This window comes from Tamandua tetradactyla, chromosome 6 (assembly GCF_023851605.1).
Source record: "Tamandua tetradactyla isolate mTamTet1 chromosome 6, mTamTet1.pri, whole genome shotgun sequence".
In the NCBI taxonomy this organism is placed as follows: domain Eukaryota; kingdom Metazoa; phylum Chordata; class Mammalia; order Pilosa; family Myrmecophagidae; genus Tamandua; species Tamandua tetradactyla.
Window position 1 is genome coordinate 50,945,710 of NC_135332.1, and position 23,456 is coordinate 50,969,165.

Below are 23,456 nucleotides of genomic sequence, written 5' to 3' on the forward strand. Positions count from 1 at the left end.
CATCAGGTGAGGACTCTCTTTTGAGCCATGACATCATGTCATATCCCTAGGAATGGGGAAATGAGACGAGCGCAGGCCTGACATGTGGCTAGACAGGGCCACTGTCATGTGGGTTTCATCAAATAAGTTCAGACTGTCCGACATTATGATAGGGAACCTGGCTTTAGGCCCCTGTGTACTCCTTACTTGGCTCCATGACCCTGGGTAACTCAGCTCCTCTGAGGCTCAGCTTTTTCTTTTGCAAAGTGGCCTGTTAATTGACTGCCTTCTAAGGACTGTCATGAAACTCAAAATGTGATCGAATGTGTGAAAGCCCGCTGTAAAACACTAATAATTGTTCATTTGCGTTACTCCCTCAAGGAAAACAAACAAAAAAGGAACTCATCACCAACAAGATATCTTTTTTTTTCCCCCTCTGAGGATGTTTGAAATTTCATCGTAAGTCTTGACTTCCTGTTTAAATGGAAAACCTCCAGAAGAAAGGGAGAGAAGAGGGGAAAGTAAGGGAAACTTAATCTCTGGCTCCTCACTGTGACTGGGATATTCTGTTTTCCCTGGTCAGTTTCTGTGGGACCTCCAGGAGGGGCCAGAGAGTCTAACGGCTGCAGAGGACAGCAGCTCAGAAGAACTAAGGAGCAGAGAATGGGGCCAACTGATTATGCCCAGGAACTACCCCAAACATCACAATTTCCCCCCTACATTGGGCAAAGAAAAATTACGTCCTTAGCCCATTCTCTCCTCTTTCCCCTACCCTGCCCCCTTCATGCCTTAAGTTGCATTTCCCATCTTTCTCCTGGGAGATTTATTTCTGTCCCTTTCTTCATCTAAAGCAGTGGAAATGAATCATCTTTTGGCCTGTTTGGTAAACAGCCCGTGCCCTTTGACCCCAACTGTGCTCTCACTGGTTCCTCTGTGCTGCTGCTGCTGCTGGGCTCGGCCTCAATCCCCACAGTTCGGACCCCTCATGGCTGGTATCCTTGGTAATGTCCCCCTCCCTCTGAGCCTGGAGGCTTGACCTCCTCCATCCTGGGAGAGATGGGAAATGACACACAGTATTCCAAATGATAGTCCCACGAAGCTGAGCACCAAGGGAAGCAAGGGAGCCAGGGCTTTGTGTGCCATGAGCTGGGACCGGCACATCTCATGACCCTAACAGGTAAGTCTTGCAACCCCATTTTACAGATGAGAAGGTCAGGATCAGAGAAGTGAAGGAACTTGCCCAAGGCCACACAGCTACCCCAAAGTAGCTAGTGGCAGCTAGTGATAGAGCCAAGATTTAAAGCCAATGCCTGGATTTATCCCATTAGACCATGCTGCTGTGTGTGTGTGTGTGTGTGTGTGTGTGTGTGTGTGTGTGTTGAATTGGGGATACTAGCACGTCAGTTAGAACATCAACTGAAATCCATTGAGATGGAAACAAGTTCATACACATTAACCCATATGCATATGAGTAGATGGGTTTCACCCACTGTATTTGGGTTCTCTAGGGAACAGAACCAACAGGAGATATCTGTAAATAAGAGATTCTATAAAAGTGTCTCACGCAACTATGGGAATGCAAGAATCCAAATTCTGCAGGGCAAGCCACAAGCTGACAACTCAGATGAAGATCTTCGATGAATTCCTGAGGAGTGGCTGGCTACCTAAGTACAGAAGAAAGCTCTTTCTTCTGACTGCTGAAATTGACACTTCTTCCTTAAAAGCCTCCAACTGATTAGACTAAACATCTCTCATTGCAGAAGGCATTCCTGTAGATGATCGTAGATGTGATTATCCAGATGCAGTCAACTGACTGATGATTTACGTCCACGAAATATCCGCAGTAGCTGTCAGGCCTGTGCTTCCTTGACCACACAACTTGGCATCGTCACCTGGCCAAGTTGACACATGAACTCAACCATCACACCCACAGAGGGGCTGGCAAGTGGGTATAGCGCATACTTTACCAAAGCTCTTCAGGGCACGGAGATAGGTGACAAGGAGTAACAAGGATGGGAGAGGGAGCAGAAGAGAAGGAGATTGATGGAATGCCCAAATTTAAGACCACCTAGGCTCTGCCCACACCTTGCAGTGATGGAAATTTACAATCAATCCGCCCCACAGCATCCACGAGGGAGAAGGCACATTTCCTGGTACACACAGTCATGCAAGTATTAATTGAACTTCTAAAAATATGCAGGTGCTGTTTCCAGGAGCAGTGGAGACTACAGGACTAAAACCACAGACATGAAACCCTCCGGTGTGGTGGGCATGTGTGTGTTCCGAGAATATATAAATTACGGTGATGCAATGTAGTTAGAAAGTGTTCAGGGCCCCAAGTGATGGACAGATTCTATAACTGTTCTAGGAGGACCAGAGATAAGAGATATTGCTTGAAACTTGGTTGTCAGGAGGGCTTCCTGAGGTGGCATTTGAATATAGGTATGTCTCTAAGATGCCACATCAGTAGAATGCTTTAACAGAAGCTAGATCCTTTTTAATTTTCATAAGAGGCCTGAGACTCAAACATATATCCTTACCTTGCTTTTAGAGTGGAAACCAGGGCCCAGAGACCAGGATTTGATCATATACCAGCGTGCCTGACTCCAAGTCCCACGCTCCTCCTGCACCTCCCCGCGGGGTGGCCGCGCCGGGGTCCTGGTGCCGGGTGCCCGGTGCCCGCCTCGGCTGAGCTCGGGGTGCGAACCCGCCGAGGGAGGGGCGGAAAGCCCTAGAAGGGCGGGGCTGGCGGCCGCGAGGCTCCTCGCGTTGGGTTCTTCCCCACCACTCCGTCTCTCGCCCGTGGGTGGCTGCGGGCCGGGGGGCGGCCGGGCCGAGCCCCGCTGAGCCCACGGGGCGGGCCATGGGCGACCGTGAGCGCAACAAGAAGCGGCTGCTGGAGCTGCGGCAGGCGGCGGGCACCGGCAACGCGCACTGCGCCGACTGCGGGGCGCCGGGTAAGGACGCGGAGGCGGGACCCGCTGCAGGGCGCGCGCAGCCCGGCCCCCGAGCCCGACTCCCCGGGCCGCCACACTGCCCCTTCCGTCCAGGCCTTGTCCCGTCCCGGGCCACCGCTGGACCCAGACATGGTCCTTATTACGCCTTCGCACCCCCGACACCCAGACGGTGGATCCCCGCCCCGGGTCCACTGCCTTCCCTACTCTGGACCTAGACATGGCTCTTTCCAGATCCTGGGACACGAGATCTCGCAGCCGGGTGCCCTGACCTCCTGCTCCCTACTCACCCGGACCGGGGTCCCTGGGGTCCCCGAAGTCTTCATTCCGGACCCAGCCCTTTCCCACCCTTGGACCCGGACTTCCCACACACCGAGAAACCCCACGCCCCGGCCCCTGGCCCCGGACGTCCTGCCTCCCCTCCCTCGCCCCGGGACGCCCCCGGGATCCACTCGGTGCCCCACCCCCACCCCCGCTCCAGCCTGCACCAGCGCTTTGACCCCGCAATCTCCCCGCGCCGCTCACCCAGGCTTCCTCACCTGCAGCTCCCCAGCCAGACTCCTTGGCGTGGTCCCCTCCGACGGCCCTCTCCTCTCAGTTCCTCCCGAGTCCTGTCACTTCCTCGACGCGCCCACCCCAGGCTCTTATCCCCATGGCCTGGACTCCCTGCAAGATCTTCACCCTGGTCACCACCGCGCCATGGCCTCCGGGCTGACCCTGAGGCTCGGTGCTGGTAGCTTAGACAGCCCCAGTCCGGGAGGGTCGGTGTGTGTGTGTGCGTGCGCATGTGTGTGCGTGCGCATGTGTGCGTGTGTGTGGTCGGTGGGAAGGCAAGAGAGAAAGGGTTCCGGTGTGTGGACACGGCAGGTCCTCTCCCAGCGCTCCCGCCACCACACCCAGCCTGGCTTGCCCGCCCCGCTGTCCCCGCAGCGCCCTTCCTGCCTTCCCTGTCCCGGCAGATCCCGACTGGGCCTCTTACAAACTGGGGATCTTCATCTGTCTGAACTGCTCTGGGGTCCACCGCAACTTCCCCGACATCAGCAAAGTTAAATCCGTGAGACTTGACTTCTGGGACGATGCTGTTGTGGAGGTAGAAAGGCCTGCACTTGGAACAGCAGAGCTGGGGCGGGGCTGGGGGGCTGGATTGGGGTCTCCCTTGTTCAGAGGAGAAAACCGAGGCAGAGCAAGGGCAGCAAAGCTAGCGAGAGGAAGCACTTCCGATCAGAGCTGCTGCTCAGAGAGAGCACCCTGGAGACAGCATGCCTGCCTTCAAATCCTGAGCCCTGGCAAACTGTGAGGCTCTGAGCTAGTGACTTGACCCTAGTCGTAGAGCTTCAGTTTCTGCATCTGTATAGTGGGGACACCGCCGCTCCTTCACAGAGCTGCCTAAGGACTCAGTGTGGCCTCAGTGCAGGCACAAAGCCAACGCACAGCTCCCGTTACTAGTAGCATAACGGGAGCTCTGAACTGGAACAGAAGTATCTTGATTCCTGCTGTAGTCCCCTCCCTCCCTCCAGCCAGGAAGGGAACCACCTTGCTCTCATGACCTCTGGGGATGAAGGATCCTTCGGCCTGGACTGTGATACTGTTTGGGCTAGAAAACCTTCAGAGAGTGGGCAGCTCTGAGCTGTGCTGTTGGCTGTGGGTTTCGAGGTCTGTTGGGGAAGCAGACCGACGCTTACTGCGTGCCCACTTTGTGCCAGACAGCGCTGGGCCAGGTGCTTTGCTTATGCATGCAACAACTAGCTTGAATGCCTACGCTGGGTACTGGGAGGAGGCGGTCAACAAGACAAGGTCCCTGCCTACTTGGGGCTTACGTTCTAGTGTGGGGAAAAAGTCAGGCAATCAGTCCATAAACCTGAAGGTTGTGATTAGTGCCTCATAACTCTCCTGTGAGGTAGATATTTTTTCATTTAGGTGAAGTCCCTGAAGTTCAGGGAGTTAAGTATTGCCCAAGAGTGCTCACACCAGTGAAAAATGGCAGAGCTGGGATTTGAACGCTGCTCTGATGGATCCAAAGCCCATGCAAAGTCTATGACCCCACTCAGCAGCCCCTGGCAGGGGGGAGAGTAGGGTTCACTCTGCCCAAGGAATATGGATTGAAAACCAGTGTTTCTAGAATGTTCATCTTTCATGTGGGAGACCTGGGTTTGATTCCTGAACCATGTATCCCCCAAAAAAGACAAAAAACAAAAAATAGTGTTTCTTTCACCATGCCCTCAGCCCAGATACGCTGCCACTGTGCTGGGCGTGGACTGTTGGCCAGGCTCCCTGTTGGCCCTTCTGACTCTGGGTCTTTTGGGTGCCAAAGAACCTCACGGATTATCTTGACCCATACTCTTTGGGTGGTAGGTGAGAGACAGAACATGGGCTTTGGAATCAGACGGGTCTGAGTTCAGATCCCAGCTCTGCCACTTTACTGGTTGGGTCACCTTGGACAAGTCACTTAACCTCTCAGAGCCTCAGTTTTCTGGTCTCTAAAATGTTGATAGTATTAAAATGCTTGAGAGGATCAGTGAGCTAGTGTGTGAGAAGCGCTCTGTCTATATGAGGCACGATTATTATTGTGCCTTATCATTCTACACTGGGCCTCCCCAGCAGTACAGATGAACAAGCCTGGGGTGTCTCTTTCCTGGGGACAGTGCCTTTTGCCCCAGTCTAGGAGCCAATGAGACCAATGGCCTTCTGGGTAGACTGTGGTTTCATTTCACATTTTTTCAAGTTGTATTATTACTAATATTACCCCAAGTTTCTGTTGTCTTACAGTTTATGACCCACAACGGGAACCTCCGTGCAAAAGCCAAGTATGAAGCGAGAGTCCCTGCTTTCTACTACATCCCCCAGGCCAGTGACTGTCTGTGAGTGGGTGATTTCTTGGGGTGGGGAGCGGGGAGTCTCCCTGGTCCCATTTGTCCCTCCCCTACCTCATCTTCAGTGCCTCTGTCTGTGGTGGTCTCCATCAGGAGGTGAACCCAGGAGAGCATTTGGTACCATCAGGGAGAGCATGGAGATCTGGTTTGAGTGCCTCTCTCCCACTATTGCTCGCATGTGTCATTCCCCCTTCCTGGGCCTCATATCTATAGCTGTGAAATGGGGGATTTTCTCTATGATGTGTCTCTCTGCCTCTGATGTTCTCATTGTCTCCAGGTAGTGGCTAGCCCAAAATAGGAGAGAATGCTAGCATTTTAGGAGTATATGCGTGTTTCAGTTACTTTCTAGCTGTGCCCTAGTGTGCCCTATCTAAACTCAGCTTGGCTCCAAAGCAGTTGCCTGGACCACTGATTACTAAATAATACCCATAAAAAATAAAAGCTGCTGATTTTAACTGAGCTTTACCTACATATCAGAACCTGTGTTAAATTCTTTTGTGCATTCATTTATTTAATTCTTTCAACAACCTTATGAGCTAAGTACTGTTATTCCTGTCATATAGATGAAAAATCTGAGGCTTATAGAGGCAAAGCTGAGATTAGCCTGGGTCACGACACCATGGCACTGGGAGAATCCAACCTGACAGGAGGGCTGTCAAGCAGCTGGAGGGTTCAGGTTCCCTGGTACTCAATGACCCCTTTCCAAGGCCTCAGCCTCCCCGCCAGGACCCCACCTTGTGTGGATGGGAAAATGTACATCTCTAGGCAGACACAGCCTCCAGGGTCTAGGCATGGCTTGCAGGCACAGAGCAGGCTGCATATCTGGAACACAGAGCTTCCATTCCTTTTCTGCTTCTGCAAGTCACTTTGGAGTAATGCACAAACTATACAGCCATATAGTTTCCCAGTACTTAGACAACCCAAAGGCTACTGATGTAGTTGGGAATGGCAGGGAAAGACAGCACTCTATGCAAAAGTCCTCAGTATTTATTTCGGGCTCTACCACTACATGGCTGTGAAATGGTGGGCATGTTACCAAACCTCTCTGATCCTTGCCATCCTCATCTCTGAAATGTGGAAAACAAACCCTCATCTTAGCATGGGTGTAGAGATTAAATGAGATAGTATAGGTAGAGCATCTTCCCTACCACCTGACACGTGGTAGGCATTTCGTGCCCAGCGAAGAGCTGTGCTAGGCTCAACTGAGAGGCCCTGTCGCATCTTACTTCCCTGCCACCACTTACGTCTGAGCTCCAGAGGGAAACGAACAGGTACTTGGTGAGCCCCTGAAGCATGCTAGGCTTTCTGCCCGCCCTGCACAGGCATTGCACACTGACCCCTTTTAGCTAAATATTAATGCCGCTCCTCCCATTCTAAAACTCCTCTAAATCCCCCAACTCTAGGGCCAGGATTGGTGGCCTGCAGTCTTCAGTCCTCTCCCAACTCTGATACTCTAGACCCAGGGTCTCCACCTCTGTGGGGAGCTTGGTGACTCTCCTCAATGTCCTGGGGCCAGGGCTGTGCGTTAAGCAGAGCTCTTGATTGTAAGTGGCAGATACCCGCTTTAAACCCGCTTAGGCACAAGGGGATTTTGTGGGTTCTGGGGATCAAACCACCGGAAGGACAGAGGCAGAGCCATTCTCAGGAAGGACTAAGCCTGGGGCTAAAACTCCATCAGGTCTCACCTCTCTGACTCTCATTCCTGCTTCTTTCTCTCAGCTGGGGGTGGGGTGTGGGGTGGAGGCCGGTGCCAGACCCAGACACCCCCTGGGTTGGCTGGGAGAGGGCTTCCTAATCAATCCCTCTTTCAGTTTTGGTCCACACGTCCCAGGGAAGAGCTCTGATGTCTTGGGCCATTCCTTGTACTCTGGTGTTAGGACATATAAACCTCATAGCGTTTACCCCGAAAGAGGGAGAGGGAGCAAAACAAACAATGAACATAAGCCGACTCTTGGCTGCTTGGGTCATGAATGACAGTATCCAACTGAGCTAGCGTGAAACATCTACTATGTGCCAAATATGGCATTAAGTCCTCTAATATATTTAAATCTCTCAATAACCCTGAGGGGTAGGTAGGTATAATAGTATTGACACATCCTTCAAGTTCGGACGAGTTCAGTAACTTGCTCTAGGTCATACAGTGAATAAGTGGTAGCGTGGGACCGGGCCTGGGTTGTCTAACTCCAGGACCCCTGCTCCGTCCAAGAGGCATGCCCAGGTTTCATGGGAGGCCATGGGAAAGGGGGTCTCGGATCCTTCCAGCGTAAGCTTGTGAAGGTTCAGCTCGTCCAGGGGAGGTTGGACGAGAGGGCTGAGGCTGAGGTTGGGGCAGTCTAGTGGCTCTCCTATAGCCCAGTGGGGAAACGTAGCTACCAGGGGGCATTTGGCATATCTGATATGGAAGGCATTTTTGGTTGTCACAATTTGGGTGGCGTTGTTGGCAGTGGATAGAGGCCAGGGATGCTGCTAAACATCCCATAATGCATAGGAACGCCCCCACCACAAAGAATTATCCAATCCCAAACAGCAATAGCACGGAGGTTGAGAAGCCCTGGATAGCCCAAGCGGGCAGTAAGGCAGCTGTCGTGATGCCCCTACCCTCAGCCACTGGGGCCTTGAAAAGTTACAGCTGATTAAAGGCATTAAGAGATTTTCTCTTTGAAGGGTCTTAAAGGAACAATGGATTCGAGCTAAGTACGAGAGACAGGAATTTATGGCTGATGGGAAAACTGGCCCACCCCCAGGTAAAGTTATTTTCATTATCTTTTGAATTCTGTGTTCTAATGAGCTCTAGCAAACACAGGGCCTGAGAATTAGGAGCAAAGTGCAACCAAGAGATGCCGCTGGCCACAGAGGCCAAGGCGTGGATTCTTCTATTTCTGAAAGGGTCTGCAGCATACTAGCTAGTGAAGTTCTATGGCCCGAACAGCAGAAAAGCATATTTGTCTCAGGGCCATGAACGTGTACAGAGTCTCTGTATAAATTGTGGGAAGACTACCCCATTGCACAGTCCCTTCTCTTGGTTAATGTGGCCCCTGGTGGGAAAGAAGGTTTAGTGAGGAGCATGGGCCTTTCTAGAGAGCAAAGGATGCTAAATCGCTTTTTGGGGATTGGAGGCAGCCAATTCTTAACTCTCCACGCTGGTTAAGAGGACCAGGAGAACATATTCCTTCAAACCAGTAGGTGCCTCAAGGTCCTTCACCATTCATGGACCCTGGAATGATTTATTAGGTTGATGTGAAAGTGATGTTGGGCTGGGAGCATGTACATTTAGTCTCTTTCCGTTTTAGTCCCGTTTCTCAGACCTTAGCTCTGTCAAGTGTATATGAGACAGCTTGAGACCCTGGAGAGAAAAGGAAGAAAAGGTCTGCACAATGGGGAAAGCCCAACTGAAAGGATGTGACATTACAAAACTGGCCTCAGACGGGATCTCTGCTGCCTGCAGCTGAAATAATTAAGTTAGATTCAGGGCATTAGAGTGGCAGGTGGAGGGCTCGTTGCATCTCTGAGGCCCTTTGAGGTTTGTGGGCTGCCTGTCCATCTAGGAGCGTTCACTCTTTCTCATCCTTGGTTGGCTAAGGTGACCGGGACGGGCTCCTGTGGAAGCGGGGAAGGGACAACGCACAGTTCCTGAAGAGGAGGTTTGTCCTCCTGGCAGGAGAAGGCCTCCTGAAGTACTACACTAAGGAAGAGGTAAGAGGCCAGACCAGAGAGGGGTTTAATCAGTGGCGTCTTGTGCTGTGGATAGATTTCAGGTAATGAAAGTTAGGTACAACCTTGTGCTTCTTTATCCCTACACCCATTCCAGTCCACTAAAAAATGCACCATCTGTTGACCTAGAATCAGCGTAGACTGGCCCATGTTGAAGCCTCTGATGACCACTTGATATTGCTTCACTTATTCATTCACTCAAGAAATATTTACTGAGCTCCTGCTATGTGCCAGACATTATTCCAGGGTCTGGGAACACAGCAGTGAACTAAATGAAGCTCCTCTTATGGAGCCTTTGTTCTAACGGAAGGAAACACTCCACAACCAAAATATAAATCGGTATGTAACCTATCAGATGGCAATAAGTTCTATGAAGAAAAATAAAAGAGGATAAAGGATTAAAGAATGATGAGAGTTGGGGGGCAGTTTACTACCCCAGAATGTCAGGAGAGGCCTCTCTGGTGATATTTGAGTGGAAAACTGAATGAATGTGAGGAATGAGTTATGTGCATATCTGGGGTGAGAGTAGAGAGGTGGAGGGTACGATATGTGCAGAAGCCCTGTGCAGGGTCATGGCTAGCCAATTGGAAAACCAGGGTCCCTCTGAGAGAGCACAGCCCCCCGGGCCCCAGTCAGGGCAGAAAGAGGGCTGGACTGCAGTTCTCATTCGCCCCCTCAGCTGGGGGCCTTTTGGGCAGTGCACAAGCTGCTCAGCCACCAGCTGGCCCTGAGATGGGAGAGTGTTAGAGGTCCATTGGGCATGAAGGAGGTCAAAGAGATGGGTGCAGAGATAGCAAGGAGAAGGATGGAGAGACTGTGGTCACATAGCGGAGGGCCTTGTAGGCCACACGGAAGCTTGGGTTGATTTCTTAAAAACAATTTTATTGAGATGTAATTCATGTACCACCCAATGTACCTGCTTAAATCACAGTTCAATAAGTACTACTATATTCATAAAGTTGTGCAAGTATTAGACAATAAATATTTTAGTCACCCCAAAAAGAAACCCTGAACCCCTCATCTGTCATCATTTCACCCCCTTATCTCCCCCAGCCTAGGCATCCACTGAACTACTTTCTGTCTTTTTGGATTTGTCTATTCTGGACATTTCATATAAATGGAGTCATACATTATGTTACCTTTTGTGGCTGGCTTCATTCATTTAGCATTATCTTCTGAAGGTCATCCATGCTGTGTCATGCGTGCATCAGTATTTCATTCCTTCTTATGACTGAATAATATTCCATTGTATGGATATACCACATTTTGTTTTCCCATTCATTCAGCTGATGGACATTGGGTTGTTTCCACTGTTTGGCTATTGAAGATAATGCTGCTATGAACACGTAAAGGTTTTTGCATGGACATGTGTTTTCATTTTCTTGAATATACACCTAGGAGTGGAGTGGCTAGGTCATACAGCAACTTAATCTTTATCATTTTGCATTCTCACCAGCAGTGTATAAGCGTTCTGATTTTCCACACACTTTGCCAACACTTGTTATTATTTGTCTTTTTAATTGTAGCTGTCCTAGCGGATGTGAAGTGGTATTCATTGTGGTTTGCATTTCCTCCGGTGACTAATGATGTTGAGCATCTTTTCATGTGCTTATTATAATTGTGTATCTTCTTTGGACAAATGTCTATTCAAACTCTGCCCTTTTCTTTTTTTAACATTTTTAAATTGTGAAATGTAAAATATATACAAAAAAGCAATACATTTCCAAGTACATTTTAGCAAGTAGTTATAGAACAGATTTTAAAGTTTGACATGGGTTTCAGTTCCACGAGTTTTCTTTTTTTCTTCTAGTTGTTCCAAGACACTGGAGACCAACATAAATGTCAGTATAATGATTCAGCAGTCATACCCATTTGTTAAATCCTATCTTCTCTGTTATACTCCTCCTTCTCTTTAAATTACATATATATACTTAAAAGCAATACATTTCAAAGTATATTGCAATAATTTAGATTTCAGAATTTGGTATGGGGATCAATTCCACAATCTTAAGTTTTTATTTCTAGCTGCTCTGAGGTACTGGAAGCCAAAAGAAATATCAGTATAATGATTCAGCACTCATACTCATTTGTTAAACTGACCTTCTCTGTATAACTCTACCATCAACTCTGATCTTTTCCCCACTCTTTAGGGGTATTTGGGCTATGCCCATTGTAACTTTTATGTTGGAAGGGAGTGTCGATAATATTGGATAGGGGGACAGGACTAGCTGATGTTCTGGAAAGGCTGCCCTTTCTGCATTTCACGACTTACCTGGTCTGCGCATTTTTAAATTGGGTTATTTGTCTGTTTTATTATTGAGTTGTATCAATTCTTTATGTAGTCTAGAAACCTTATCAGATATAGGGTTTACAAGCATTTAAGCTTTTGGATTTTATCCTGAGCAAGATGGAAACCACCAGAGGGTTGGAACAAACAACTGATATGATTTGACTTAAACTTTCAAATAAAGAGTATTCCAGCTGCTGGAAAGCAAGAGTAGAAGCAGGGAAACCAGTTCAGCGGCTACTGCAGCAACCCAGGGGAGGAATGATAGTGAATCAGATTAGGATGATGGTGGAGGAAGTGGTTCCAAGTGGCTGGATTCTTCATCTATTTTGAAGGTAAAGGTAATAGGATTTCCTGAAGGATTGGATCTGGAATGTAAGAGTAAAAGGAATCAAGGACAATTTCAAGATTTTTGGCCTGCTGCAATTAGAAAGATCATTTTGATTTACTGTTTGCTGAGATAACAAAGACTCACCTCATGAAAAGAATGATCAAAGTCATTTTCACTTTGAGATGCTTATTAGGCCTTCAAGTTGAGGCATAGGGAAAGTTGTATATATGAGCCTGGAAATTTGGGAAGAGTTTGGATCTCAAGTCATTAGTATGTTGAGTGGTTTAGCAATGGGACTGGCTGGTATCATCTAGGCAAGGAGTATGGATAGATGAGAAAAGATATCTAAGGACTGAGTGTTTTAGTTATTTATTGCTGTATAACAAATCACTCCAAAACTTAGTGGTGTACAACATCAGTTTATTGTTTCTCATGGTCCTGTGGTCAGGCATTTGGGCAGGCCTTGGCTCGGGGGACCTCCTGCTCCATGAGGTGTCAGCTGGGTCACTCTTTCAGCAGATGGATGGGCTGAGCTGGAAGGTCTAGGAAGCCTTCACTCACATGTCTGGGCCTTGGGGGACTCCACATAGCTCTTCTCTCTACCTGTGGCTGCTCCTTGTCTGGAGTTTAGCTTGAGCTTCTTTACAGCTTGGCAGCTGGCTTCCCCCAAGCCAAAAGGGATGCAGCCAGGCCATGTTAGGACCAGACCAGGAGCTGGCAGAAAGCCACATCCTCCATGTTCTATTGACCAAGCAAGTCACGAGGCCAGCCCAGATTCAAGGGAAGGGGAAATAGATTTCATCTCTTTAAGGACAGAGTGACATAAGTAAACAGAAAGGGAAATAATTGGTGGGGGGGGGCCATCTTTGGAGAGCTTCTACCACAATGAGCCAAAATTTAGAGAATGAAAAGATGAGAAGCTTCCAGCAAAAGAGAACATGAAGGAATGAGAAGAAAAGAGAAGAGAAGAGCAAATTCTGCACACTTTAGCCTTTTCTTGACTTTGTCCTCTATACGTAGAGTTGTGATTTGTTTCCCCTGTTGCTTTCCCAGATGGACCAAGGTAATGCTAGTGTGTGTCCAGTCTGGGGTCACGGGAAAGATGATGGGGATGAAGTTTTAATCATGGATCTGAAGGGCTTCCAAGTGAGCATAGGGATTTGTTCTTCTCAGCCTTCAATTTTAAGCATTGAAAGTGTTGAAGGTACAAAAGATGGGCAGAAAAAATGCTGCTGCAGAGTTAGGAGGGGCCACTAGGCCCCAGCAGCCTCGGTGTATTGGCCTTTGTGACAGGAACTCATCCCTGGTTGGAAGAAGTTGATCCATTTTTTATTTTAGGCCAGTTCAGCCTAGAGAAGGCCAAAGTTAGAATGGGTGGCCTGAGTTCTTTTTTATTTTTAATTGGAATGGAATGATCTTTCTTTTATTGTAAAAACTCATTTTTATGCAAAACCTTCGGGTGAAATAGAAAAGTAAATAAATTATGTAGAAGAAAGTGAAATGTAGAAATTTAAAACTATAACAAAGTATCAATACTCAGAATAATAATTGTTTTAAACTACAAACCGAGAAGAAAAACACAATCCATTGAAAAAATAGCAAAGGAAGTAAACGGCAAGAAAACCAAATGGTTGATAGGTATATGAAAAGCTGCTCTCTTTAGTAGTCAGGAAAATGCAAATTAAAACCACAATGAGATCTACAACACACCTTTTCTAATGGCTAAAATTTTAAAGACTGGCAATACCAAGTGTGTGTGAGGATGTTGAGCAAACTGGAGCTTTCATATATTGCTGGCAGAACTTTAAAACAATACATCCACTTAGGTAAACTGTTTAAGGCCCCAACGAGCTGTCACAGATCACACTGTAAAGTCTAGTATGGGTCACGGTTCCATGATTTTTCATTTTTTCTCTAGCTGCTCCAAGACACTGGAGGCCAACAGAAATATCAATATAATGATTCAGTGCTCATACTCATTTGTTAAATCCTATCCTCTGTTACACTCTTCCTTCTCTTTAAATAACATATACGCATAAAAGCAATAAATTTCAAAGTACATTGCAACGGTTAATTGTAGAACAGATTTCAGAATTGGTATGGGTTACAATTCCACAATTTTGGGTTTTTATTTCTAGCTGCTCTAAGGCATTGGAGGCCAGAAGGAACAGCAACCCAATGATTCAGCCTTCATGCTCATCTGCCTGCCAAACCCAACCCCTCTGTACAACCCCACCCCCACCCCCATCTCCCTCCTACTCCCCAAAGGTGTTTGGGCATTTAAGAAAAAGTTAAATTAAATATACACTTAAGCATATGACCCAGCCATTCTACCCTTAGGTTGCTATCCAAGAGAAGCAAAAACATAGCCACAAAAGTATTTGACCACAAATGTTCATATAAGCTCTATTCATAGCCCCAAACTGGAAGGTTCCCAAATGTTGATCCACAACTGATTGGAAAAACAAATTGTGGTGTAAAATGGAATACTACTCAATAATAAAAAGGAAAACTACTGATGAATGCAACAACATGGATGAATCTCAAAAACATTAGTCCAAGCAAAGGAAGCTTTATGCAAGTGTAAATACTGTCTAATTCCATTGAAATGAAATTCTGGAATAGGCGACACTAATCTATACTGTTAGAAAGCAGATAAATGATTATCTGGAGTTGGGGTTGGAAATTTTTGGGGGTGACAGAAATGTTCATTATCTCAATTGTGGTGGTGGTTACCTGGGTATATACATTTATCAAAGATCTAACTATACACTTAAAGTGTGTGCAATATATTGTCTATAAATTATATCTTGATAAAGTTGGTTAAATAAAAATCAACAATGAGATAAAATTTCATGCCCGTCATATTGCCCAAAATTTAAGAACCTGGCAGTGTCAAGCGTTGGTGAGGACACAGAGAAAGGGAAACTTGGCTATCTTGCTGTTGGCAATAAATATTGGTCCAGCAATTGTGGAGAGCAGTTCAGTAGAATAATTTGGAAGTTTCCAGTAAAGTTGAAGGTATATGTTCTAGTTTGCTAGCTGCTGGAATGCAATATACCAGAATCAGAATGGCTTTTAAAAAGGGGAATTTAATAAGTTGCTAGCTTACAGTTCTAAGGCTGAGAAAATGTCCCAATTAAAACAAGTCTATAGAAATGTCCAATCTAAGGCATCCAGGGAAAGATACCTTGGTTCAAGAAGGCCGATGATGTTCAGGGTTTCTCTCTCAAGTGAGAAGGCACATGGCGAACACAGTCAGGGCTTCTCTCTCATCTGGAAAGGCACGTGGTGAACACGGGTCATCCGCCAGCTTCTTCTCCTGGCTTCCTGTTTCATGGAGCTCCCAGGAGGTATTTTCCTTCTTCATCTCCAAAGGTTGCTGGCTTGTGGGCTCTCTGCTTCTCATGGCTATGTCGTTCTTCTCTGCTCTCTCGGAGTTGCTTTTATTCACCAAAATGTTTCCTCTTTTATAGGACTCCAGAAACTTATCAAGACCCACCCAAATGGGTGGAGACATGTCGTCACCTAATCCAGTTTAACAACCACTCTTGATTAGATCCATCTCCAGAGAGATGATCTGATTACAGTTTCAAACATACAGTATTGAACAGGGATTATTCTGCCTTTATGAAATGGGATTTAGATGAAAACATGGCTTTTCTTGGGGACATACGTCCTTTCAAACCAGCACAGTGTACATGCCCTGTGATCTAGCAGTTCCACTCTTAAGTATATACTGTGACCTAGAGAAACTCTTACACATGGGTGCCAGGGACGCAAATTGACAGCAGCCTCGTTTACAATAGCAGAAAATTGAGAACAATCTTATTATCCACCAACAGGAAAATAGATAAAAAACTTTTAGTCTGGTCATATACAAGAGCAAACTATATTGGTAATCTTTTAACATTGTTACCATATTGTATGATAGCACTGATGTAAATTAAATGCACATAAAACAACTATATATTGTTTGTGTATGTGTGTATGTGTGTGTGTGTAGAAATATTAAAAAGGAACTTGAAAGATAAATTTCAAACTCATGACAATAATTCCTTCTGAAAGTGGAGGAGGGATATGGCCTGGGATAAGTAGCAGTTAAAGAATTTTGGTTTACTACTGATGTCATTTTTTTTTTTAAAAAAAAGCAGGATAGATTGTATAGTGACAAAATTAGATTTTTTTTGGCATTTAAAAATTTCTCATAGTAATTTTTCTAAAGTTCTCCCAGTAATCTTCCAAGATACCCATTTTTAAGAGTGTTGCTATAAATCCATCTACCATTTGTACACACACACACATAATTTTTACATTAATTGGTTCCTACTGTATATCCTGTCTGGGACTGGTTTTTCTTACTCATGGATATCATGGGCATTTTTTCCATATTAGCAAAATTGATTTGTTAGTCTTCTAAAAATTCTGTGTTATTTCATTGTGTGGCTGCACCATGATCTATTTAACCCATTCTTATTGATGGACATTTAATTACCTTCCCCCCCCCTTTTTTGTTATTATAAACGACACCACGATTTATGTCTTTTGATGTACATATTTGTATAATAATCCTGTTGCATCCATAGGGGTACATTCTTAGATGGGAAATTACTAGGTCAAAGCAAAACACTCAGCATTTTAATATATGTGGCTAAATTTCTCACTAGAGTAGCGCAGTCCATAAGATTTTTTGCAATGATGGAATTACTCTGTTTCTTCCCGGTCTAATACCGTAGCCAGGAGCCACAGGTGGCTATTAAGCACTTAGAATGTGACTAGTGTACTGAGGATATGAATTTTTAATTTTAATTAATTTAAATTTCAATTGCCACCTGCAGCTGCCAGCCACTGTATCAGGCAGTGTAGGCCTAGAGTATTTGAACGGTTTTGCACTCCTGTCAGTTACATAGGAAAGTGCTTCTCTTCCCATCCCTTCTTGGCACCAATTAGTGCCCAGATTGTATTTCAGAACCCTAAGGATGGGGAGCAGAGTGTGGCAGGTACTGCTCTGAGGCCTGCACTGTTAGGTTTTTTTGGAGGTGCAAACCTTTAATACTCATTAAGGCCTGGCTCAAAAATATCAAAGAGAATTACATGGTGTCCATAAAAATAGCAAAAAGTATGGGAAAATCTGCTTTGGCTGACCCTGCTGCCATGACAGTGTTTCCCGAAAAACTGAGAGGAAAAAAAAGATTAAAGGAGAAAGATTGATTAACATAGCAGATTCTATCGCTAATAGATATGATTTTTTTTGAAAGCATGCAGCATCTAGAATTTTTTTGTAGGGCTAAACATATTTATATATACTTATTTAACGATATTTTACCATCTTTTTTTCTTCAGACTATAGTGTGTATGAAATCTTAAGTTGCCAACAGTTTTTTATGGTGATTTTATTTTATGTATATATGTATGATTTTATTTATTTTGTCAAATGCATCATTTTTTCTCAAATGTGAACTGCATGGTTGGTCAAGGAGTTTAATACCTTTGTTTTTTCTTTCATTGTGGTAAAATACAAATAAGATAAAATTTACCGTTTTAAGGGGTACAATTCAGTGGCATGTGGCGCAGTGCAGTGACATTCACAAAGCTGTGCGACCATCACCCCAACTAGTTCTGAAACATTTTCATTTTCATCACCCCGAGGAAACCCCGTCCCCATTACACATCCCCTCCACTTTCTCCAACCCCTGCCAAGCACTAATCTGTTTTCTGTCGCCACGAATCGCCTGTTCTAGGTACTTCATGTAAATGGGATCATATAATATGCTGTCTTTGTGATTGGTTTTTTTCACTTAGCATCATGTTTTCAGGGTTCATCTGTGTTTTGTCACATATATCAGAACTTATTTCATCCCTTTTTTGAATAAGTAATCCCTTGTATGGATATATTATATATATTATAATTGTTTATAATTCATCAGTTGATGGACATTTGGGTTGTTTCCACATTTTGGTTACTGTGAATATACTGCTGGGAACATTTGTGTGCAGGTTTTGTTTGAAGACCTGCTTCCAGCTCTTTTGAGTAAATGCCTAGGAGTGAAATTGCTGGGTCATGTAATAAGTCTGTGTTTAACTTTTTGAGAAACTTAACCAAGAGGTTCTGCTTTTATCTGTTTTATGTATTTGACTTTCATGGATGACTTGCTAGAAAAATAGTTTTGTGGCTCAAAAATTTGAAAAGTACTAAGTTATGAGCTTTCCAAGCACCTTCCAGCCCAGAGAGCTGACCTGATGAAACAGTATCTTGAGATGGCTGCATACAGGAAAGTAATAGAATATCTATCTATGCATTTCTATATGAGCAAGAACATTTAAACTCATTATTTGTTTGCATTAAGGCCTTGATGAAGGTGATGGTGAAGTCACTCTGCTGACAGCTTCTCACCTGTTCTAGTTTGCTAGCTGCCAGAATGCAGTATACCAGGAACAGAATGGCTTTTAAAAGGGGGAATTGAATAAGTTGCTAGTGTACAGTTCTAAGGCCGAAAAAATATCCCAGTTAAAACAAGTCTATAGAAATGTCCAATCAAAGGCACCCAGAGAAAGATACCTTGATTCAAGAAGGCCGATGAAGTTCAGGGTCTCTCTCTCAAGTGAGAAGGCCTGTGGTGAACACAGTCAGGGTTTCGCTCTCATCTGGAAGGGCACATGGTGAACACAGGGTTTCTCGCTTGGCTGGAAGGGCACATGGCGAACACGGCGTCATCTGTTAGCTTTCTCTCTGGGTTTCCTGTTTCATGACGCTTCCTGGGAGGTATTTTCCTTCATCTCTGAAGGTCGCTGGCTGGTGGACTCTGCTTCATGGTGCTGCAGCATTCTCTGCTCTCTCAGAATCTCTTTCATTTTCCAACATGTTTCCTCTTTTATAGGATTCCAGAAGCTTAACAAGACCCACCCAAATGGGTGGAGACATGTCATCACCTAATCCAGTTTAACAACCACTCTTGATTAAATCACATCTCCAGGGAGATGATCTGATTACGGTTTCAAACATACAGTATTGAATAGGGATTATTCTACCTTTATGAAATGGGATTTTGATTAGAACATGGCTTTTCCAGGGGACATACATCCTTTCAAACCAGCACATCACCTGTCTTCTTTCTCTCTTTCAGAGCAAAGGCCCCAAAGCTGTCATCAGCATCAAGGACCTGAACGCCACCTTCCAGACAGAGAAGATAGGGAACCCTCATGGGCTGCAGATCACCTACAGGAGAGAGGGTCACACCAGGAACCTGTTTGTGTATCATGAAAGTGGGAAGGTGAGATGACCAGAGCTCCCTCTCCAGCCTCTAGCTGGCCCAGGTTGCCAACTCCCTTGTTGTTTTGGTGACATGCTCCCTTGACTGTTGAGATGCTGCTCTTTGCCTGAATCTTTTGTCACTTTCAGGTCTGGGGCTTAGTAAGATCAGAAAGAGGAACCCAGCTGGTACCATGGGTGTGTCTGGACAGTGCCCAGCCACACATGGGAATCCAGTAGCAGAAGGGCTGTGCCCAGGGATGGCAAACCCAGATGGAACCAGACATTCGGGATATGAGAAAGAGACAGATTAGGTCATCAGGCTGGTGGCATGCTCTAAGTCCTTGCTTCTCAATGTGTGGTCCTGGCCAACAGCACTGGGCTATTACCAGGGAGCGTAGTAGTTTCTCAGTCCTGCCCCAGGCCTACTAAATCAGAATCTGCATTTTGACAGGATCCCTATACACTACTTAAAGGTCCAGGAAATGAGCTGAAGCAAACAGCAGGCCAATGGTACAGGTCTAAGGGAATTGGCTATGGCAGATCCTGGGGAAATTCATGGCCTGAGTGTGGGACAGAGATGCTAAATGGGGGCCCAACGCGCGAGGTGGGGCTGACATTTTGTAAACATCTATTTACTCTGGCTGGGCACTATTCTAGGTGATTGTTACACATCATTTATTGATCCTCAAAACAACCCTGGAAACTTATCTTCATGTTACTGAGACATGGGCATGTTAGGTAACGTGTCTAGGTCATATGGCCAATGATTCTTGAACCCTGCACCCATTTTACCACCCCATGTGCCTCTGCATCAGGAGCCAGGTATCAGGTGCAGGAAGGAGATCCCCCCAAGCGGCTTCAGCACCGGATGGTGACCATGGGCGGTAGGATGGACACTGCCCGCCTCTCAGTAGGCTTCATGCTTTTCCCATAGTGTATTAGGTTCTAAGGAGCACGATAGTGGATGGGGCAGAACCGTGGGCCCCAAGCATCTCACAGTCTAGACAAGGAGAAGGACAGGGAAAGAGGTGCTGGTGACACTGTGCCAGAGCTGTCACTGTGCTGGGCATACAGAGGGCATGTGGGTGGCCTCATCCGGGGTAGAGCCGGTTACAGAGGTTTTCCAGAGCAAGGCCTTTCTATTTAAGAATCATGAGATGACATTGAAATTTAACTGATCTGAAGGGAAGCATGGACGGGAAAGAACTCAAGAACTCATGGCACTCACGGACAGGAAGTACAACCGAGTCTCCTGAGATATTAGAATGAGAGATTGGATGTTAATGAGCAACCGAGCAGTGTAGGTGTTGTGGTGTGTGCATTCATGTGTGTGTGTGTGTGATAGAGAGAGAGAGAGAGAGAGGGATAGAAAGAGAAAGAGAGAGGTGCCCTTTTCTAAATGAAGAGGACCCCATTTCCGAAGGTCGGTGAGGAATCTAATATCCATCGTCTTTGCTCCTTCCCTGGGTTTTTTGAGAACTTTGGGACTTATGCAATCTGGGAGATAATGAGGAGACCCCTGGTTCTTAGTACATGGTGGGTCTTCTCTTGTTGCCCCTTGTGAGACTGGCTTGGTCCAGAAGGTGGTGGCCACCCCTCCATGCCCGTCTCTGCCATGGGACTTTTACTGAGGTGCCCAAGGTCTCTGACACGTACCGTTCCTGACATTCACGCAGTCACGGTGCATCTGACACCCTCAGCCTGGCAAGTCTGCTCTTTACCCTCATGGCCCAGCTTCTCCCTTAGATAGGCGCGAGTGAGAGCAGCAAACTTGTGCCTAGAGGAGTCAAGAAGGCAATTTCCATCAATGAAGTGGACAGATATAAGGAGTGGCAGGGGCTGCGGCAAACAAGAAATACTGTTAGGGGGCTGAAATAAACAAAAGTTCAGAGGCCAAGCAAAACATGTGCAGGTTGGATCCGGCCCTGGGGCTGCCATTCTGTGACTGGTAAGACCTTCTAAAGTAAGGGCATGGGAGGGCTTTCCAGGGATGGCCCCATTCCCTTAGTGCCTGGGACCCAAGAAGTTCTTAACAATCCCTGGGACAAGAGAGCTCAGAATTTCGTGAGAATTGACCTGTGAGGGAGAAGGGGACATTGCGTTGCAATTCCTCTGAAACCATTCTCAAATATATTTCTCAAAGTCTAGCACTGCAGCTGTTTGAACACGTCTTTCAGTCTTTCAATCCCAAATTCCTGGGAGAAGGAATCTGATAAACTCAATCCAGCCTCCGCATTGATCCAGCCCTGGTCCCGTTGCTGAGGCCAAGGAGGGAAGGAATCACAGTAGCAAATGTGGTTGCAAATAGGGGTGGGTGGGAATGGGTGGGGCAGCTCTCACAGAAGCAGGGCTTGGGCAAGTAAGAGCTCAAAAATGTATCTGTTACAACATCCAAACTAACCTGCAGGGTGGGTAGGATGTTCTAAGTAAAAGGTATGTGTGGGGAAGGAGGGAAACGAGACAGAATGTTCTGGGAGGGGTACAACATGTGAAAATAGTTTTTCATGTAAAGAAGCTCAGAGGCAAAGTAGGTCTTGCCAAGGAACTTAGACTTTTTTCCTGAAGGCAGTGGAGCATACTTGAAACCAGACTTGAGCAGGGTCGCAGTTACAAAATCACGCTGGCTGCCATGGGGAGGACTGACTGGGAGCAGCAGTGCAGAGACAAGGCTGTCTGGATAAGAGGCTGGTGTAGGTCTCCAGGTGAGAGGAAATGGTCCAGACTGCTGAGGGATGCCTTTTCCCAGGGGGATGCTGAAGTTGCACCCCTAGCAAGGATCATTCCCGTCAGAAGAGCATCCCCAGGAGCTCCTGCCCCACACTGAAAAGCTGGCCTTGACATCCTGGGACAATGCTTTCCTTGCCCTTCAGTGTATGTCCCACTGGCCAGCAGCATCAGCTTCACCTGGTAGCTTGCTAGAAATGCAGACTCTCAGGCCCCGCCCCAGACCTACTACATCAGAATCTGCATTTTAAGAAGATCTCCAGGTAACTCATGTGCACATCAAAGTATGAAAAGCACCATCCTGGGTGTTGCATGACTTCTGTGCAGTTCACTTGCCCTTACCCACGGCTTTGGGGTTCTCCTCGTCTGTGATTTCCTGCTAGCTCAGGTAAGCACCCCGTGCTCTGACCTCGTTCTCCCCAGGAACAAGATGGAGTCAGATGCTTGTGATGAGCCCACAGACCCCTGAAACTTTTTAACCCCCCAGGGTAGAGTGGATGGCCCAGTGCAGGGGCGCCTAATCTGATAACTCAGCCAGCCTCCTGCCACCAGGCCTGGTCCCACCCCATCTCACCTGCTGTCTGTCCTCTGCGTTTTTCTTGGCAGGAGATAGTGGACTGGTTCAATGGCCTCCGCGCAGCCCGTTTGCAATACCTAAAAATGGCCTTTCCTGAGCTCCCAGAGTCTGAGGTGAGCCAGATGTGGTTCCCAGCTTCTGAGCCTCCTCCCTGCCTCCTCCCTGCCTTCTCTCCAGAAGACAGTCAGAGACCAGACTGAGTCCATTAGAAGGCCAGGCCTGGAGACCTGGGAAAGAAAGCAGGATTTTCTTCTGGGGAAGCTGGTGGATTATGGCCTCACACAGGGCGAGATGCCTCCAAAAAGCAGGTCAGCTCTCCCCGTCAGGATGCACAGCCACTAGCTGGAGTGTCGAGGGGCACCGGATTTAGGCATCTCTTTCTGACCTCTTCACCCACTAAAATGTTCAAATGACCCCTGACATCCTGCTTACAAAATGCTTCTGAGCCCGTTTTCGTCTGTGGCTCCTTATATCCAGTGATCCCTTGTAGCAGGTAGGTAGGTGGAGATAGTTATTCCTACTTTCTTGATGAGAAACATTCCCAGTTAGGACAGGTGAAGGACAGAAGGTGCTCTTTCCACTCTACCACCCCCTTTTGCCGCATGGTGTTCAGGTCCGGAAGGCAGCGGGACCCATCCCTTTATGACTGCAACCGGAGCAGGTCCCCCTTCGGTGGCCAAGGGAATGGCGAGACCTTCATTTTGATCGTCCTCACCTCCCTGGGGCATCCATCCTCCTCTCAGGCTCTGCCGGAGAAGCCCACACAACGTG

General features: G+C 46.6%; 1 protein-coding gene across 5 annotated transcripts in view; it reads left to right on the plus strand.

Annotated features, from left to right (window-relative positions):
* Positions 1 to 931: 931 nt before the first annotated feature.
* The window catches only part of ADAP2 (ArfGAP with dual PH domains 2), a 29,926-nt gene continuing 7,401 nt past the window's right edge, over positions 932 to 23,456 (plus strand). Inside the window, exons 1-7 of one of the 5 annotated variants that reach the window (XM_077165274.1) lie at positions 932 to 1,156; positions 3,893 to 4,023; positions 5,700 to 5,791; positions 8,468 to 8,547; positions 9,384 to 9,496; positions 19,257 to 19,403; positions 22,715 to 22,798. In XM_077165274.1, coding sequence (XP_077021389.1) covers positions 1,144 to 1,156; positions 3,893 to 4,023; positions 5,700 to 5,791; positions 8,468 to 8,547; positions 9,384 to 9,496; positions 19,257 to 19,403; positions 22,715 to 22,798 — 660 coding nt within the window. In that variant the 5' untranslated portion in view covers positions 932 to 1,143. Of the gene's footprint in view, positions 1,157 to 2,805; positions 2,937 to 3,892; positions 4,024 to 5,699; positions 5,792 to 8,467; positions 8,548 to 9,383; positions 9,497 to 19,256; positions 19,404 to 22,714; positions 22,799 to 23,456 lie in introns of those variants that run through there. The other 4 variants (XM_077165272.1, XM_077165273.1, XM_077165276.1 and 1 more) reach the window with 4 other exon arrangements.